This window comes from Phocoena phocoena, chromosome 5 (genome assembly GCF_963924675.1).
Source record: "Phocoena phocoena chromosome 5, mPhoPho1.1, whole genome shotgun sequence".
NCBI lineage: Eukaryota > Metazoa > Chordata > Mammalia > Artiodactyla > Phocoenidae > Phocoena > Phocoena phocoena.
In genome coordinates this window covers 117,764,638-117,784,148 of record NC_089223.1, presented here as the reverse complement: position 1 = coordinate 117,784,148, position 19,511 = coordinate 117,764,638, and the positions used below count along the sequence as shown (strand labels likewise).

Sequence of the window (19,511 nt, the reverse complement as noted above, 5' to 3'; positions counted from 1 at the left end):
TTGATGGTACAAAATTTCAGTTGGTCAAGGTCCCATAACATACTCTGGTTTTATTTAAGGGAAATGGAAAAAATAATGCAAGTCCAATATTGTGTTGGTAACATCTCCGGCCTGAAGTTCAAGAACTATTTATGTTGAGAATCTTATTTCATTAGATAATTACCAAGCGTTTTGCTTTTGTTTATATACACCCAGCTTAGGAGCTTCATTGGAAAACTGTTAAGAGTAGATCAGAAAAGGTAGAATTTCACCCTGGAATAAAAGATAATAGTTAAAAAGTGCTTAGCTCTATCCTAAGTACTTAGTAAATGCTGCCTAGAAAGAGGCTTTTGGTCTTAGCAAAGGCAGTGGAACACAGTGTTGGAGACTCTGGGCTCTGGGGTCAGACTTGGATTCAGATCCTACCTCTGCCACAGAGTTCCTGTGTGACCATGGGCAGGACACTCCTCTCTACACCTCCATTTCCTGGCTTGTGAAATCGAGATAACAGCATTCCTACCTCATAGGGTTCATGTAAGTTTTAAGACAACACACATCACTACCAGGTAGAATGCCTGGTACATACCTAAGTGTTAAATAAATCTTAGGAGCAGAAGCCTGCATTTTGGCTGATTTTGTGAGTAAGATACTAACTCTTCAGACAAGCTTTTCAGGCTCCCTTCTGAACCACGCTTAAGTAACATTTGCAATGACAAATGAGATAATAAAGGTGATATCACTTTTCATCAGATTTTGGAGCCACTGTGACATTTTTATTTTCTTGAAGCAAGTTAGTTGAAAGGCATACGTTTTAATGGTGAAATCTCTTACTACAGAGCATTTTTAAGGTATGCAAGTGATTCAACTAATGCATAGATCTCTCTAGGAAATTCCACATGTCTGATATCTTGAGGGAATTTCAGAAAGCTCTCTAATCACATTCCCTTTATCTAAATACAGTAAACGGAAAACTTCATGTAAAAAGAATTGTAGCGATGTAGCAACCGTGTCCTCTGCTGACCTTTGATGGGAAAAGATAGCAAGCTCTTGCCTGACTATCAGAGGCTTGCTGTCTCCTCTTTAAAGTCTAATGTTTTGGAGAACTGACTGGGTGACATGTCCTTCGTACCCTGTGCTTTGTCATGTGATTGTGGTCCTGAGCCTCACATCAACACAGGAGTAATTATGGAAGGAAACAACGACGTGAAAAGATTTACAGCGCAGAGTCAAGCACTGCCTAAGGATAAGAGCCAGCGGTGCTGCCTTCTCTTCCTGCCTCAGCACTGAACATCATATCATTAGGATATGGGTTATTAGTGTATGGATTGCCATAGTGCCCTGCTTTGGAGTGAAAAAAACCACTAAGCTATTTTTTCCTTTGTTTATTTAAAATTAATTACCCGGAAAAACATCTGGAGAAACGTCATCCTCTCTTTGAAAAAAAAAAAAGTCCTGGGAAAAAGTCAGACCGCACAATCTTGCTTTCACATACACCGCAGAGCAGACTTACACTAAGTAATAATAACTTTTAAAAAAATTAAAGGAGTTTCAGAGATATTTATTTCTTCCTACATCCTTGTGGTTTGAGTAAAGGAAACCAAGAATTTCCCAGGGATGTTTCTTTTTTTTCTTTCCCTAGTGGTAAACGAGTGATACCTCCAGTAGGATTTTCTTAACCAGGGGACTCTTTGGAGACTAAGAGTATCAGAAACATTTCCATATAAAGAACTAACTTCTAAAAAGGTGTACTGTGTCCAGACCTCATCAGATATTCAAACACTCTATAAAGAAAACCCAAACAGTAAGACACAAAAATAAAAGTAATATATCAAAAAGACAAAAAAGCCCTCATATGGTAGCAAAGTTAGAAACTGAACTCTGTCATTTGTGCTTGTTGAACATCTTTTCAGAAAATTAAATTGAAGTAAGATATTCCTTGTTTAGGAAACTGTGTTTTGATTCATTATCTGATTCTTTGATTCCTTCTTGGCTTAGGAAGATTGCCATTATGAAGAGTGCTTCAAGTACGCCAGTGAAATATTTGAGAGAAGAGTTCACTTCTTGTGCTTTCTTCTCCCACATGGGTGGATGGAGGCAAGAGTGATTCCAGATAGTTATTGAATTATTCTTTTAAAAATAGGCAGTCATAGGAACAAAATGGCTGAAGCGCAGACATCTGCTTATGTAGAGAAATTTCCCCACGTTAGGCCTGCCTTCAATATAAGAGGACTCTTGTAGATGCATTTATTTGGTTAGATTCAGGATTGGTGTTTTATAAATATAGTGAAATTATCCTACATTTTAGGCAAAGAGATAATGTGCAGTTACTGGGGCCTGGTACTTTGCTAGGCAGAAAGAGAGCTATAAAAGTATAAAATTCAGCTTCTGTTATCAAGGAATTTGCACAGTTTCATGAAACAATGGTGATTAATGCCAGAAAGTATCTAGTAAGTCCTGTGTTGTTTGATAACGTGAGCTATAAGTGGTCAGTAGAGGAGACTGACGATGATCAGTGTAGCCCATCCTTACTGTTAATGGAGGAGGTGAGACGACAGCCGGATCTCTGAAGTGTGTAGGATTTGGAGAGGGGAGAGCATGAAGGTACTGCAGGAACACCATGAAGTGGGCATATTCATGGAACAGACATGATGGCTAGTCTGACTGGTCAGAAGGCTCACTGACTAGGGATGGGAAGTAAGAGGATGAACAAGTGGAAGTTAGAAGACCCTTCCGAGGGAGAGCTGGAAAACCAAGCCGTGCATTTTATATTCGGTGTAGTGAAAAGACAAGGAGCCATTGCTGCAGTGGGTAATGAAGACATTGTTCAGGAAGAAAAGTCTGTAAGTAAGGTACAAGGTAAATGGGTAATAATTAGAACCACAGAGTTCCAGCCAGAAAGCTGTTAGGTAGGGGAAGCCAGGTGTATGTGAACATCACATATTAGCTAGAGAAAGGAAGAGACTGAAGGAGAAAATTGTTTAAATATTGAACAGCTAGTTATATGCAGGAACGAAGGGGTAAAATCATGACTCTGGGTCCAAGAAGTTAAAAATGATGGTGCCATTGACAACAATGAAGAGCTGAGAAGTGTGTCTGCACGTGTGTGTCCTTTGGGAGGGAGGATGGAGGGGAAAGGAGTTGTGGCAATGAGGAGAAAGTAATGCATAGTATGGAGGTTAGAAGAGGTAGAATGACCAAATGAATGTTTTTTTCAAGATTAGAGATTCAGCAAAATCAATAAAAAATTTCCTGGTACCGACAATCAGATCATGTATAGTTGTCCTGGAAGAACTTGCCCTGCACCATGGTCCTCTCTGCTCTGTGACAGAGGAACAGGAGTGAGCTAAGGTCGTGAATAGGCACGGTGGTAACAGGGTCAGCAGGCTCCTAGAGGCTTAAAAGAGCAGTAAAGACAGCACCGGAATCACAATTTGTGAAGTGCACACTGAGGAGAGTCTATTTTAGCCAGTGAGATCATCCTTGGTAAGGTCGGAGGGCTTGAGAGACTAGAGATCTGAATATGAATAAAGTGCAAGTTCAGTTAATCGCTAATAATAATAGTAATAATAATAATAGAAGCTAACACTTAATATAGGTCTTATCCCATGGCATTTGGAACTCCTTCTAGCACTTATGTACATGAGCTCATTTGGTCCTTAGACGACCACGCAGGAGCTGTGATGGTTATGGTGCAAATTCGAATCCTGACTCCTCTCACCTTGTGACCTTGGGCAAGTCATTTAAACTCCCTCTCTATGTTTCCTTCTCTGTGTAGTAGAATAATGACAGTGCCTGTCTCACAGGGTTTCTTATAAGGATTAAGGAGTATAAGTAGATGTAAAGTGCTTGGAACAGTACCTGGCACAGACTACATGCTCAACACGTTTTAGCTATTTTCTCAGGGGGATACTGTTAAGGACAGATGGGAGTTGAAGATCTTGCTTTTTTTTCCCGAGGGAGGGACAGGGAGTAGCAAAGAGACTATGCCTGGTAGCAGCTAGGAGCTGTGGAACAAAGAAGGGACTGTCTATTGTTGATGTGAAAAAAGGGCCATCAGCAGAGTCAAGAAGGTCCAAGAACTGGGGTCACAAGGTCAAATGAATCATCAACGTGAATATCTGTGATCACAGAGAACAGGAACATAAAATAACCCCTGACTCATAGAAGGCAATAGTGATGATTTGCATAGAAATGGTCAAGTTAAGAATTAAATGGGTTGGGACTTCCCTGGTGGCGCAGTGGTTGGGAATCCGCCTGCCAATGCAGGGGACATGGGTTCGATCCCTGGTCCAGGAAGATCCCACATGCCGCGGAGCAACTAAGCCACAACTACTGAGCCCGCATGCTGCGACTGCTGAAGTCCATGCACCTAAAGCCCGTGCTCTGCAATGAGAAGCAACAAAGAGTAGCCCCCCGCTCACTGCAACTAGAGAAAAGCCCGTGTGCAGCAACAAAGACCCAATGCAGCCAAAAAATAAAAAAAGAATTTTTAATGCCAAATTTAAAAATAAATACATTACCAAAAAAAAAGAATTAAATGGGTTGACATGGGTCACAAAGAGTAGCTAAGAGATTTGAGCCCAGAGCAATATATATGGATGAGAAGCCAGATTAAGGACCGTTGTCAGAATCAGTGAAAAGGAGTACTGTGCTGGGGTGGCTGTGTTTTTCTCACAACTTTCATTTTCTATTGATTTCTAAGATTCTGTACTCCTGAGACATTGGTTTGATTTCTGCATTGGCATCCTTATGCCACTCTCAGAGATGGACCAACAACTGCAGGACAAGAGGAGATGCAGGGAGGGCGTGCTAGCCCATGACTGCTCACTGACGTGTGGGAATAACCGAGCAGCAGGAGTGGTTTAATGGGTCCTTGTGACACACCCTCAAATAAAGAGGCAACGAAGCCTTGTGTTTGAAAGAGTAAAAAGTAGCAGGATATAGAATGCATTGGCTTCCATGAATATCTTTGTAAATGGGAAATTTGGGGAATTTGTCACCCTTCCATTGATTCATAAATCCATATTTTTAGAAGTAAAGGCAAACACATAATTTGCATTCATCTATCCCACAAGCCAAGAATTTTCTCTAATGTGAAACTGTCCTTTCTGCACTGCCTAAAAATGTAATGTGCGTTAGAAGTTTTAAACGTGTGTTATATCCACCTAATCGCATTTCTAGTCCAGCTTCTAACTGGGTTGGTGGGTGGATACTGTGTGCAGAGTGCTGGGGTCACAAGCCAGTGTGATGCAGTGAAAAGGATGCGTGTGAATCCCGGCTCTGCCTTTTCTGTTGACCTTGAACAAGTTAGATAATCTCTCTGTACCTTTGGTCATCTAAAAAACAAATGCTAAAATGCCAGTTTTAGAGCTCTCAGCCTGGGTCACCCAGGAGGCACAGCCTGAGACAAAAGCTGGCGTGCATATAGCTTATTAGTGCGTGCGATCCCAGGGAGCAGGAATGCAGGCCTGGGAGTGGGAAACAGAGAAGGGAAAGCCAGGAGAAGGACGAGGTATCCAGCTGTCCACCCATGCAGGCAGCTGGTGCTCAGTCCCACCAGGAGCTTTTGAGAAGTCTTACGACATGAGACCCAGAACTGTTCGCAAAAGGACAGAGACTGCAGGGGGAGGGGCAGCTCCACAGCCAGCTCCACAGGCTGCCATACCCCACTGGTCACAGGGGACCTCCAGAGGCCTTAACTCCACACGCTCCAGGCTGAGTGAGTGTGAGTGCAGAGAGCCCTCCTGTGGGCAGAAGTGAGAGGTATTCTCGGCGGGCCAGGGCAGGCGCCTTCTGACGGGCTCCTCGTGCAGTTTGTTAGAGCAGGCGTGAAGCTGGACACTACATCAATGGCTGCAGTGTGAGGTGGGACCGAAGATTCTGATGTGGTGAGCTGAAGTGTCCTACAGAGGACTGTTGTAAAAATTAAATGTAAACTACTAAGCACAGTGCTGGACAGGGCATAGGCTCTCAGTAAATAGTAATTGGTAGATTCGTTTTCCCTAATGATAACAAACTCAAAAGGAATACAGGCTAACGGGTAACAGACTTATAAACACCTAGCAGAATAAAACTGATACTAAGCTAATACTGGATGTGCTTGGATTCCTCGTATAAACGACAATAACAGATACTCTAGAAGCTTTTCCTTTTCTAAGCGAAGGGAATGAGGAAGGCGGTAGCTGTACTGAAGTTGACTTGAGCTTATCCGGTCTGAGTGATGAGAAAATGCTATTGCCAAAATAGAGACTAAATACAGGCAGGATTTGGAGGGAGATCATCGATTCTGTTTATGCTAGGCCCTCTCTTATCCCGGGCCATCTCCCTGGAGCACCTCATCCACTCCTGTGGCTTGGATTTCCAAGCATGTTGATGTGATCCACATCTCTCTCTCCAGCCCAGACCCGAGTTCAGACCGTTATACCCATTTGGTTGTACCTCAGGCACCTTAAAATTAATAGATCCAACACTCAACTAGTCCATCTTCCCCTCCTTCATCCCCCATCTCTAATCATCTTCTCCCTTTTTTCCTATGTCAGAAATGATGAAGCAGAAGCTTAGCCTCCATACTTTCCCCCTTCACCTCCCGCATCCCCACTAGCTCCCAACATCAGGATTCATTGCCAACTCCTAACTAATCTACCTCCTAAGCAGCTCTTTTTATTTGGGATTCCACCACTCTAACCCAGGCTGTCTCTTACCTGGGTTACTAGAACGGTTTCCCACTAGTCTCCTAACTAAATCCCAGTAGTCTCCATGCATCTCCAGTCTTGGTTCCAGCAAATTTATCTTTTCTTACAAATCTGCTCATTTTAGTCCACCCATTGCCTTCCCACTGTCCAGTGATAAGCACAGTATCTGACCCATGGTACAACTCACTAAATACGGAAGGAACAAAGAAGACAAGGCAGGAGTTCACTTGGGAAAGGTTACAACAACAAAACATGGCAGTTTGGAAGTCAGCAATATCCGTGGTGGGTTAAACACTAGTAGGTGAGATCACCCATTCTCTTACCTTTATTTTCATTTTACTGTTTTTGTTTTCCCTTAAGCTTCTCTCACTCCAACTCATTTTTTCCTGTGTTACATTTCTTGTCTTGGGTAGGTTCTCTATCTTCAGCAAATTAAGTGCAAAGTAAAATAATGATTCATGTACTAGTACAGAGGAATAACAAATCAATTGTATTATCTAACACTTGTATCGTGCTTTACAATTCATAAACCCCTGTCCTATTAATTCAAGAAACAGAGACTTTCAGGAGCTATAACTTCCTGTCTTCCTTTTAAAGAACAAAGAGTGCAAATGGTGCTTTATGTTCACATGTGAAGGGTCATGAGAAATAGGTGGAGGACTCTGCTTGTCATGCTTTAGAACTTGATTTGTGACTCTGTTACATATAATGAATTGACTATAATATTCCTCCCCTCACTTCACTCAGCCAAGCGGTCTTTACCATTTTCCCCAAGTTCATTTTAGAGCACCGCCAGGATGTCCTGCATTGAAATAACCTGGATCCCACGTTGGGAACTTTTTCTGACTCAGCTGTCTCCTTCCTTCCTCCAGAAGGGGATGTGCACCCACTGTCCCCCATTTCCTTGCCTCTCATCACTCACACCTCAGCTAATTCCATCTCAGTTGACTCTTTTCTTATATACAGGCACACATAGGGACGCTGACCTTCAGCCTTATTTCAGAAGAAAGGCTTGCATGGAAATTTATTTCAGATTTTAAATTAATTGCACTTTTGAAATTGAAAACTATTATTGGCACAGCTATTTCAGAGATTTTTTTCGTGTGTAGAGAAAGTAATCCTTTGTCCTTATTCCTTCTACTATTTTAATAAATATTAAAACCAATCAAATTGTTCATACTTTGAACCGGCATCCGTTAACATTGGTATTTGAAAACAATTTGACTCTTTATATGTATTTCCCAGAGATTCCCTCACTCTTCTTAGCAAAAGGAGAGAAAATTGTTAGCTGGATTAATTTTTGTGAAGTAGCCTCTTTTTCAGTTAACCAATAAGAAGAAGAAATTGATAACTGATATACTGGGGAAACTGATAATTTTTTTAAACTTTCTTCAACAAACCCAGAAGTGAACACCCACTCGCTCAGCTCTACTGCCATTCAATCATGGAGCATCATCATTTTGACCAGTGCCTGATGATCCTTAATAGTCCTGTAAGTACCTAATTTATGGTTGTAGAATTTTAACAGAGCGCTTTATAAATTCAGTTTTATTTTTAAGTTTTGGATTTATTCCCAGCAACATAAATTCTTGAGCATGCTTTATTCCTTTTTGGGTAAGAAAGGCAAAGCCAAAACATTTGAGATCTTCGCAGCCTCACTTCTCTAGAAACCAAAACTGTCTAAATGTTGCCTGAAAAGGGAAAACTGGTTACTCACCTCCATTTGGTTATTCCAAATTAGAAACAAACAAAACTGGTATTTTATGGCTCTCAGTTCTGTTTTTGTTTTTGTTTTTGTCAAATGAAGTGGTTTATACTACTCTCAAAGGTTTTCTTTCATAAGGCAGTACCTTTTCCTCTTTTTATGGAAACTTCTGACCACTAATAAACATTTTCATTAAGGAATAAAGCTATTCAACAATTTGGCTAAATGAATATTTATCAATGTAAGAAAGCATATAGTATGTTACTCTAGTCATATTTATGTTAAGGAAAATAAGGTTAAAATGATATATGCCAAAATGTTCACAACGGCTTTGTCTAGTTAAACTATTAATACTTTTTTTATTTTCTGGTTTTGATTTGTTGTTCATTATTCACATTACCCACTGTATGCGTGTATTACCTTTATAATAAGAAAACAGTGAAAGCTGTAGACGATTACGTTGAACAAGCACAAACGCATGGTATATAATTTTAAAGCAATTTTACCTCCATCTCTTCACATTTGCCCAGTGGCACTAGTTCTTCCCTGAGCCCCAGAAAACACAGGCGGCCCATGACTTTTGTGGTCACTCTTTGATAAGTTTTACCCTCTAGTTACTACTTCAGGTCCTAAAATATAGCATACAGTTCTCAATTTAGAAACCAAAATGTGCAGCCCTATGTAGTAGTCCAGATGTGGGGCTTGATTTAGTATCAGGTTCTCTCTCCCCACCCTGGTTGGCTCCTTTCGTCCCTCCCTTATGTTTCTTCTGACTCCTTCCTCACCCCCAAACCCCCATGTCCCTTCCTACTCCCCCAGACTTGGAGAATAGGAAACAAGAGACGGGTAGTGTGATGAGTGTCCCCGTTTGTGCCTGGTAGGTGTTTAAACCTACTTCTTTTCTTACGAGTAATTCCATGATCCTGGCCGAGCGCCTTAACTGTGTGGCTTTTCCACTGACGTCGCCTTAATATGAGTGATCGTCTCTGTCCAGTTTATCACCTTACGGCTCCTTCCTCAGCTCCTGGAACTCTGATTGTTGGCTTTCAGCTCCTTTCTGCTAAGGTTCTTTTGCCTTCTTTGTGGTCCTCTTGAACAGGACAGGACTTAAACCAACCCCATGCCTCCAAAACTCAGAGAAGGCAGCCCCGTCCTGTTTGGTAGCAACCTCTCCTTCACTGCTGCATCAGAGCATCTAGCCAGCTTGTGCCTTGCCTTGTAGATTTTCCAGACAGGAATCAGACACAAGGGTACTGGAGCCCACCCCACCCAGTAGACTCCAGCAGGCATACGCCGTGACTTCAAGCCACTCTCTCTTACTTGAGTGAAAGGGAACGCAATCACACCTCTTGGTGCGGGTGAAGGGATAAGAGTTATGTGGCCAGTTTGGGCACCTCCTTATAAATTCTGCACATGCTCTAGTACAGACTGCTACAGATGTGACTGTTTAACGTGAATTAGTTGATGTATGATTGGGAGGTAGGGGAATGATGTCAGTAAAATGTATAAGTTGTACTGTTTCATGAACAAGTTCTCTTGGGTGAGGTGCCAGAATTATGGGAGTTGAATTTTGACTTTCAGCAAGGAAGGAAGAAGCCCTCTGCTTGGCTCCTGCATGAGCAACCCTTTCGGTTGTTTTAGGAATATTGAAAATGGGCACTTAGCCCTGAGGCGCTCTCCCTCGCCTTGGGCTGCTCTGGGCCCACGGGAAGGAGGTTGCTCTTCCGTCAGCACCTCCCTTAGTACAGCCCCATTGTCTCCGCCATCCAGTTCCCCCTGTGCTGCCTCTGGGCTTCCACAAACCACCATTTCCACTCAGCTGTTTCTGTGCTTCTTTAATGTCCTCAGAGGCAGCCCCCAGACTTGCTAGCCTGGCCTGTCCAAGTTACCTCCAGAGGTGCCAGTTCTTGATTTGGTTTGTGCTCTGGTTATAAAGTTACATAGGCTTTGAGTGGTCTGCCCTAACACTGTTTCTCCCAAAAACCATGTTATTTTTAGTGTGGGGTTTTTCTGAACTGAGACTTCTCAGGAATGTGTGTGTCAAGTTATAGCAGCAACATCTGTACCTTCATTGGAATTTGCTGTCTTTGCCCTTCAGCTCAAACTTCAGTTTAATATCCTATTTAGTTTTAAACAAAATATGCTAACCTTTTATAAAAAAACATATTTTACAGTATGCCTATCATAGCTCTCTCTGTTATTAGATAACATAAAACTTATGTAATATATTATTACTTAACATAAAAGGAATCTGGTTGTATATATGGCTGGCCTCACATTATAAGGCCCATCTATATTCTGTCTTTGTAAGCACCAATACACAAAAATTTACAGCCTTTGTTTTTGGAAGGGAAAATAAAAATACAATACCAATAGACATTTCTACTTTTCTACTTGAAATAGTTTTGTCTTAAAATAAATAAAAGTATCAGAATATAGTTTTGTTTTGCCCAGAATCTAAAGTGCCTTAATATTTAAAAATAATGTTTCTTGTGTAATCACATATTCATTAATTAGACGTATACCACAATTTCAACATCAGTTATCCTCTAACCAATGTTTGAACCTGGCTCAGCAGTTTCCTTTCTTCAGAACAAATCCTTGACCTCCAGACCCTATTTCTAAGCTTCTGGGGTTTTTTCTCAGCCCTGAGGTTTAGGAAGCACATCTGACTCAATTTAAAGATGTTGTTTTGAGTATATTCTGGGTACCCAAGGTATGTTTTACTTAGTTCAAGATTAGAGAGTCACTGTGCTTTAAATTACAGCCAAGAAATAAAAAATGATTACATAGCAAAAACTTTAGATAACTTGCACATGGATTAGCCACCTTTGAAATATTCCTTATAGATATTTCAACTCTTGCTTTCTTTATACCACCAGTAAGCACATCGTTGCTCACACCCTCTACCCATCTGTATTGGCATGTTCCTGAGGAATACACACTGTTCTCAATATGAAATTAAAATTATATGAATCTGCACCAGAAATGTTATTGGATTTATTACAGAAGCCATAGAGAAATGATTTTTAAAATAATCAATTGTTTATAATTTCCTCACCCTGTTCTTCACATCTATTAATACAGTTTTTGATTTTTCAAAGTTTTACTTGTTCTCAGATCATAGCAGTTACCCTGCCCAAAGGAAAAAGGTATATAATTATTAGATTTGGGGCCTGGACTAAAGCCTAAGGAGTAGAAGAGTTGGAGAAACATGCATACTTCGGCCCGTGAACCATCATGAAGCTGTTTTTTCTTGTATGACAAGGCGATGAGGGTGGGTGCATAGAGAGGAAACATTATTTCACGGTATTTACTTTATGTAAGCAGGTGTCCTCTATCTTCCTGAGTTCAGAATACTAGGCATGTGTTTAAGAGATGTGACTATTTTTTCAGATTTTGTTCTTAACAGCAGCTTCTCCAGGTGGAATGCTAATGATGGTTTTCTTTTTTTTATAAAGGGCAATCAGATTCTCAGTGGCCTCTCCATTGAAGGATATAAGACCACGCTGAAAATAATCAAGCAAGCTATTTTAGCTACAGACCTAGCACTGTACATTAAGTAAGTTTTAAGAAATATGTTGATAAATAGGTCTTGGATGTGTTTGCATTGTTTCAAACTTTAAAAATCCACACTGGGGTATTTTTAGATTATAAGGACAAATGTCCTGGCAAAGCTGTCTATCAAACTATGGAACAGTTTCTCAAAGGAAGCCAGAAAAGTCTACTTCTTCTGCTTACTTAATGCTATAGAAATTACAGAATACAGAGTTATTTCTGATGTTTGTCTCTGAAATAATGTGCAAAGCAAATAACCATCTCAAGGTCATTCCAAGCTGGGTTGGCCAACCTAAAGATTATGTAGGCCATTTGCTTTTCCTCCTTTCCTTCTCTCCCCCAACTTCTGACCATTTCACAATTCCTTTATACTGTCATCCAAGCTTACGTGGGCTGGAAAAGGAGCTGAGTGCCAGACAAGTACATTTTGTTTCTTTTTATTGGATTTTGGCAAAAGAAGGATATTAATGCAGAACTTCAATGAAGTTAATGATTCAAAAATTAAAGTATGCATTAGAGTGTATTAGGGATGTAGGTATGTTTGCATCATTAAACTGCCTTTCTAAAAGCAAGGAAAGATGTTGCTGCCTTTGGGCAAGCATTCGTTTCCCACACAGAGACTGAGGTCTTTGCTGCAAGTTTGGGAGTGAGGGGAGTCCGGCAATCACACTCAAGGGATTTCCCAGGAACACAGGCCTCTCTCCCTCTGTACAAGGATGTGCATTATGGTTTTAGCCACTCTTTAAAGAAGTAAAAACAAACAGAAGAAACACACAAAACCATATACCAGATATCCACTGCTGTGCATCTGAAAGTAACTACATCTAAGAGTCTGTTTCCTTGGATTTTGGAGCACTTTAAAGTTAATTAGGGTAAAAGAAAATATAGTAAATTTCAGTGTATTCAAAATGATTGCAGAATAAAGATTATCAAATTACCAAGAATCTGAAAAATACCTGTAACCACAAAGGCTTCCCGACCCTTGTGGAGACCCACATGGGTCTCCCCTCTGAACCCTTTTGAAACCTCTTTTCATTTTTGGTACTTACTCACAGACGGGCAGTTTTGTTATGTAAGTTTCTCTTATGTTTGTGTCTTTGACTAGATTTTAAACACTGAAAGGAACTCATGTCTAATAATTTCCCAAGACACCTAACAATGTTGAGCACATAGAGGTACTCACTATACAGTGAATGAATATTAGTTTATACTTTACTTGGTCATTCTTTGCTTCAGAAGGACTTCACAACTTTATAGTGAAAGAGTAATTATTATGAACATTTTTTACGCTATACCATAATATATGTGAATGAGGTATAAGAAATTAAACTGAAAGCATATAGATCTTATTATGCCATACGCAAAATTTCTTAAATCATTCTTGGCATCAGACTTCTAACTCATATTGGTTCATTTTCTTAAAATCATGTTCAAGAATTGAAATTTCAATTATTTGTGATTCGTAGTTAAAAACGAGGTGAGATTTAATGTTTCAACCAAAGAATATGGTAGAAGAGAAGGTAAGGTATTTAAGATTTTTAAATGATAATTTTTATTCTAAGATGAGAAAAAACCATTAGAGATTTTTTCCCCCTAAATTTTACTCCATGAGTCTTTCTAGACCAAAGGGATAAGAGCCTGGGGGACTCATCATAACTACGAAATATTTTTCTTTATTTTAAAGGAGGAGAGGAGAATTTTTTGAACTTATAAGAAAAAATCAATTCAACTTGGAAGATCCTCATCAAAAGGAATTGTTTTTGTAAGTAGGATTACTATCCTTAAAGCTGAAGTTTTGCTACCTAATTAATTTTATTGCAATTATTTGTTACAATGTGATGATCTTAGAGGCTGTCAGAATTCTTGAGTGTTGTACAGAAATGAATATTTACTTGAAAAGAAATGCATTTGCAAATTTAAGTGAATGAATCACTTTTGTCCTAGAAGGACCTTTAAAATGTGGTAGAGTATCAGTACCAGGCTATAGAGTTCCCTTGTTCATACTCACAATTCTTTGGAATTGAAGACCTGAAAATAGCATCCTAAAGGATGCAGGAGCGGGAACATGGCTGTGAAGTGTTTACTTCCCTTACGTGATAGCAGAGTAGCACTGTCAGAACTTAAGGGTTTCTGTTTTTCCTCACCTGTTCCTCTGTCCCTCCCTCCCATCCTTTGCTATTACTATCACTGCCTTTGTCATGACAAGAACTGGATCAATAAAAAAGAGCTAAGTGTCAATAATAAAGAAAAGACAGAGGTGGTAATACTAAGGATATTGCTGTATTACAGTTTTATAACCAACATTTCTTTAAATAGATTGGTATTACTTCACATGCAAACAAAGATGCAAATTATAAGGAAACGTACAAACGCCCAGCTGTCTGTTCTCTCTAGTCATGCTTCACCTAAGAGTCTCAACGTGTTTTTAGAACAGTGCCTTAGAAAAGTACAGACACGCTACTGTGATTCGTGAACAGTTTTTCTCAATGACAAAAGTGGAATCTGACCACAATCCAAGACTGTGCCACAGTTTTCACTGCTCCACTCTCCTAACTTCTGACCTCTCGGCAGACAAGCACTCAGGACATCTAGTGCTTGCGTTGCCTCTTCCACTCTTCACAGTCCAGATTGTAGTTAAGCTCACACAGGTGCATAGTCTTCTTTGGGGGAGGCAGTTTGTTACTGGCAAGTATTATTGAAATCCTTCATGATTAAAGATTTCTCTGGTGCACTCATTACTTGCGAGGGAGTTGGTATAAGAGATAGAATTAGAGGCAGAAAACTATTTTCTTTGTGGCCTAATATGGTTAGGGAGAACTTTTAGGTTGGGTTTCCCTAGAGGGACAAGTGATACAGTCCTTTACCTTAAGTGCTTCTATATGACAGTGATGGCCTTTTTGCCTATGTCTTCAAACAAATTAAAAGGATTAGATGGCAGATATTTGGACCTGACATGGGAAAACACTGCACTAAAGAGAGAACTATTTTCATACAGTAGTTTTATATAGTATTGAGTTGTAGAGCACCTTGTCACAGACTCCAGACTCCAGTATGGTTTTCAACTTCTCTAACAAGCGAAGGAATAACCAGCATCATCCTTTCATTTCCCTCTTTTCTCCAGCAGATACTGTTCAATAATTCAAAGGCTTTTCACATAGGAGTCACTACATGTGTTCAGTGAATTAGGATGACCCACCATAGTTCTTGCTGTCATGGAACTTTTATCAGTAGGACAGCTGAAGTTATCCTTTAATGGTTAATTATTAGTAATCAGTGTGTTTTCATCATACTGTCACTGAGATTGGAAGACCAAAGTAAAAAAAATAATAATAGCAGGCAAGTTTTTGCTCAAAGGTTAATAACTTCTCTCCTGCTGCTAATCTGGAGATAAATGAGGCAGTGTGAAGGCAAATACCAGTAGTTCACTGGGTAACCAAAACAATGACACTGTGATATCACTGTATCAGCCCTGCTTCTATGTAAATTCTATTTCTGTTTCTTTAGTCTATAAACTGCCATCCTCATAGTTCAGAGGGTTTTAACTTTTTTATTAGTAACTATTTACTAGGGTTTATATTCACATAAAAGTAAACAGGAGTATTGGGCTTCTTCTTCCCTTAACAGAGCGATGCTGATGACAGCTTGTGATCTTTCTGCAATTACAAAACCCTGGCCTATCCAACAACGGGTATGTTGCTTAGTGATGATAAAAGTAATAATTAAAAAGTCAAAATAAGAAAAATCTTTGCTCTTAAATATAGTTTTTGAAGTATTTGGGGAACTTTTTATCTAAATTTTAAGTAGTATTAAAAGCAGATAATTGGACATAAACAGGTTTTCTTTTTTAGAGGACTCATTAGCACTTAATAATATTTGTAAGATATATTAAGAAAGAAAGCATCTATATTAACACAGCAAAACCTAGCTGTTGATAAAGCTTAATTCCAATACTACTGCTGGCTTAGTTGGGGATTTTATTTTTAACACATCCCTTTAATAATATTAAAGTTTAGAAGAAGCAAACTTAATTTTCTTACGGTTAGCGTATTAGGCTATACCTCAACTCTAAATAGGCATTAACAAGTAGAACTTAAACACTTCTGGTGCTTAGAAGTATAGAACGTGTTGATATAAGATCTCAGGAAGGATCTGATCAGGGCCTGTGGCTAGGAGGCTAGAAATACATCCTCTCTCTAAATAAGTAACTGCTGTAACATTTTGCAGTGGCGATAAAGGCCCTAAGCTAAAAGAAGGGGTGGGTATATATGCAGTGATGTGTATGTTGTAGTTTTATTTTTTGAGATTACATCTTGAATCCTAAATGTACTACCTGAGATTATCGACCACTGCTGTTGGTCACAGCTCTGGGCTGCATAGTCATGGAGCCCAGTAATGACAGGCTCATCTCATGAAACAAATGCTGAGAAAACAGTATCAGGAATGCACTCTCCAATGTCCCAAAGCTGACATGCCACAAGCACTCAAGAAATGTCTTTATAGACCTTCCTGCTCCATAATAAATAAGACTATATGCCCATTTCCAAATAGGAAAGAGAATGGAAGAGGGAACAATTTGTCTTTTCATTTACTCTTTCTTTTTTCTGAATGAAACCCTGAAAAAGTACAGCAGTGAAGTTGGGGTCCAGACATAAAAAGCAACACTATAAAGCCTCTATAATTAAAACAGTTTGGTATTGGTGTCAGACCAGTAGAACATAATAGAACATTTAGAATTGCATAGAACGTTTAATATATAATAAAGATAGCATTTCAAATAACTGGGGGGAAAACAGACTTTACTAAATAAGGTTAGGATGATTTTCCCATCTTCCATAGCCAGATGGCAAAAGACGAAATTGGATCTATTCTGCATACTTCCAAATGGGGCATAGAGCTCAGTGCAGAGAATTAAACCATACAAGTACTAAATAAAAACGTTTATGGATTCTTTTATAAACAAGGAGTGAGAAAAGTTTCCTAACCATGGCTCAACATGTAGAATCAATAAAGGAAAAGACTGACAAATTTGATTACAAGAAAATTAAAAAATTAAGAAAATTTTTGCATGGCAAAGACACTATAAGCAAAGAAAGACAATGAAAAACAGGTAAAAATATTTGCAACTTTTATCTGATAGATAGTTAGTATCCCTAATATTAAAGAACTTCTTAAAAATAGAGAAGAAAAAGGCCAACAACCCTACCGGAAAATGGGCCAAAGATTTGACAAAAAGTTGATAGAAAAAGAAATGTGAATGGCTCTTACTCATTTGAAAAGGTTCTCAGAACCTCAATCATAAGGAAAGATGCAAGTTAAAACTACACTGACACATGGAACTTCCCTGGCAGTCCAGTGGTTAAGATTCTGTGCTTCCACTGCCGGGGGCAGGGGTTCGATCCCTGGTCAGGGAACTAAGATCCTGCATGCCACGTGGTGTGGCCTTAAAAAAATGAAACAAAACAAAAAAACAAACAATCAAAAACTACACTGACACAAAAGAACTTGTACAGAATCTCATTACAATAACAGCGTTACTCCCAATAGTCAGAAACTAGAAACAATCCAAAAGTCTCAACAGGAGCGTGGATAAATGTATTGTAATACACTACTCCTTCACACAGTGGAGTACTGCTCAACAGTGAAGAGAAACTGAAACTGATACAGGCAACTACATGGATTAGTCTCATCAACAGTAAACTGAGCAAAAGAAGCCAGATACAAAAGAATACTGTTATGTCATTTATGTGGTGTTCTGGAAGAGGCAAAAGTAATTGATAGGATAGCGGTTGGCTGGGGAGGGAGGGAAGAAGGTGCAGGGATTCACTGTGCAAGGGCCTGAGGGCACCTTCTGGGTGACAGAAATATTCTGTTTCTTGGATGGGGTGTGTGTTACCTAGTTACATGCATTTATTAATATACTGAACTGTATACCCATGGTCTATGCAATTCACAGTATGTAAATTCTACTTCATTTAAAAAAAGCACTGAGACACCATTTCTCAATTGTCCAATTGGCAAACACCCAAAGGTTTCACAACATACTCTGTTGGGGAAGCTGTGGGAAAAAAAGGAATGCAAAATACTATAACCCTTTGGAAGTATATGAATACACAAATTCATTTACCATTACTCCTAAGAATGTTATCCCAAAGATGTACTGGCAAGAATATAAAAAGACATTTACACAGGCCTATTCATTTTAGTTCTATTTGTAATAGCAAACACTGGAAATAACCCAAATGTTCATTAATAGGTTACTGATTGAATAAACTGTAGTACATTTACATGATGAATCCTTTGCAACAGCAAAAAGAAATGAGAATTCTCTATATACTACTAGGGAGTGATTACAAAGATATAAGTAAAAAAAAAAAAAAAAGCAAGGCAGAGAAAAATTGGTATGGTATCCTACCATTTATCTGAGAAGGAGATGAAATAATATATGTACATATTTGCTTATATTTTAAAAAAACAGAAGGATTAATCACAAAAAAGTTAATTTTTTCCCTCAGGGGAAGGAGGGAATAAGATAGAGGGAACAGAGATATAAGCTAGAGTTGCTTGCATGTACTTGTTTTGTAGATTTAATTTAGAACCATGTAAATTGCTCTTATAGTTATAAAATAAATTGAATTTTTAAAAAATCACTTAACCTTGAAAGTAAAATGAAACAAAATGATTTTGGTTGCAGAAACACACTGAGAGGGACTGTTTTATTCCAAGTGACATTAAAACAGTAATTTGACCATATAACTCTGGTGAGATGTACACTGAGAACAAAAAGAACTCCAAAGAAAAGAAACCTTTAAAACTGTTTTTAATCATGTTAGTGGTAATTTTGTATAGATATTCAGTCATCATTGTGGGTGATGTGGGATAAATGCAAATGAAAAATTATATTGGTATTGTTGAGAAGTAGGATTTTCAGCATGAGTAGAAAAAGATCTAAGGTGGATAAGGTTTTGCAGAAATCCTGTAGTTCTGAATTTGAATAGGAAATACTGTATGAACTTACGTTGTATCTTAGAGCTCCATCCATTAAAAGGGCTTAAAAAATAATGATCACCCTGGTAGTAATGAATGAACCTAGTGCCCAGATTGAGGTCTCCAAATACTTCATTTTAAAGGAATTAGGCCTCCACAATGAAATGGCTGATTGTGGTTCCAAAGCAGGCAATGTACAAGATGAGCCTAGAACATCTTGTTATAGCAGAAAGCAAGGACACTATCAAAGACTGATGAAGCCATGTCAAAAGAACAAAGAAGCTAACTTAATATGCTCTCAACTGGCCCAAATGGAACAATGTCTGAATGTCAGTGAGGATTGAAATACATTATAATGTTTAAATCCAAGAGTTCAAAATAATAATAAGAACAATAAAACAAAACCTTCCATAGCCATCTTTGGTGGATGCTTGAGAACCAAGTTATTTTTTTTTTTAATAGTAACTAAAGTAGAGAAAAATCAAGTATTTCTCGTGCTTTACTTATACAAACTGTACTTTAGGGCAGGGGTCCCCAACCCTCAGGCCAAGGACTGGTACTGGTCCATGGCTTGTTAGGAACTGGGCCTCACA

The 19,511-nt window shown here is 39.0% G+C and overlaps 1 protein-coding gene across 1 annotated transcript in view; it reads left to right on the top strand.

Annotated features, from left to right (window-relative positions):
• Nucleotides 1–19,511, top strand: part of PDE5A (phosphodiesterase 5A) — a 135,340-nt gene that overhangs the window by 110,272 nt on the left and 5,557 nt on the right. Inside the window, exons 15-18 of the mRNA XM_065877153.1 lie at nucleotides 8,076–8,163; nucleotides 11,838–11,938; nucleotides 13,619–13,696; nucleotides 15,559–15,622. Of these exons, the coding sequence (XP_065733225.1) occupies nucleotides 8,076–8,163; nucleotides 11,838–11,938; nucleotides 13,619–13,696; nucleotides 15,559–15,622 (331 nt within the window). The remainder of the gene's footprint in view (nucleotides 1–8,075; nucleotides 8,164–11,837; nucleotides 11,939–13,618; nucleotides 13,697–15,558; nucleotides 15,623–19,511) is intronic.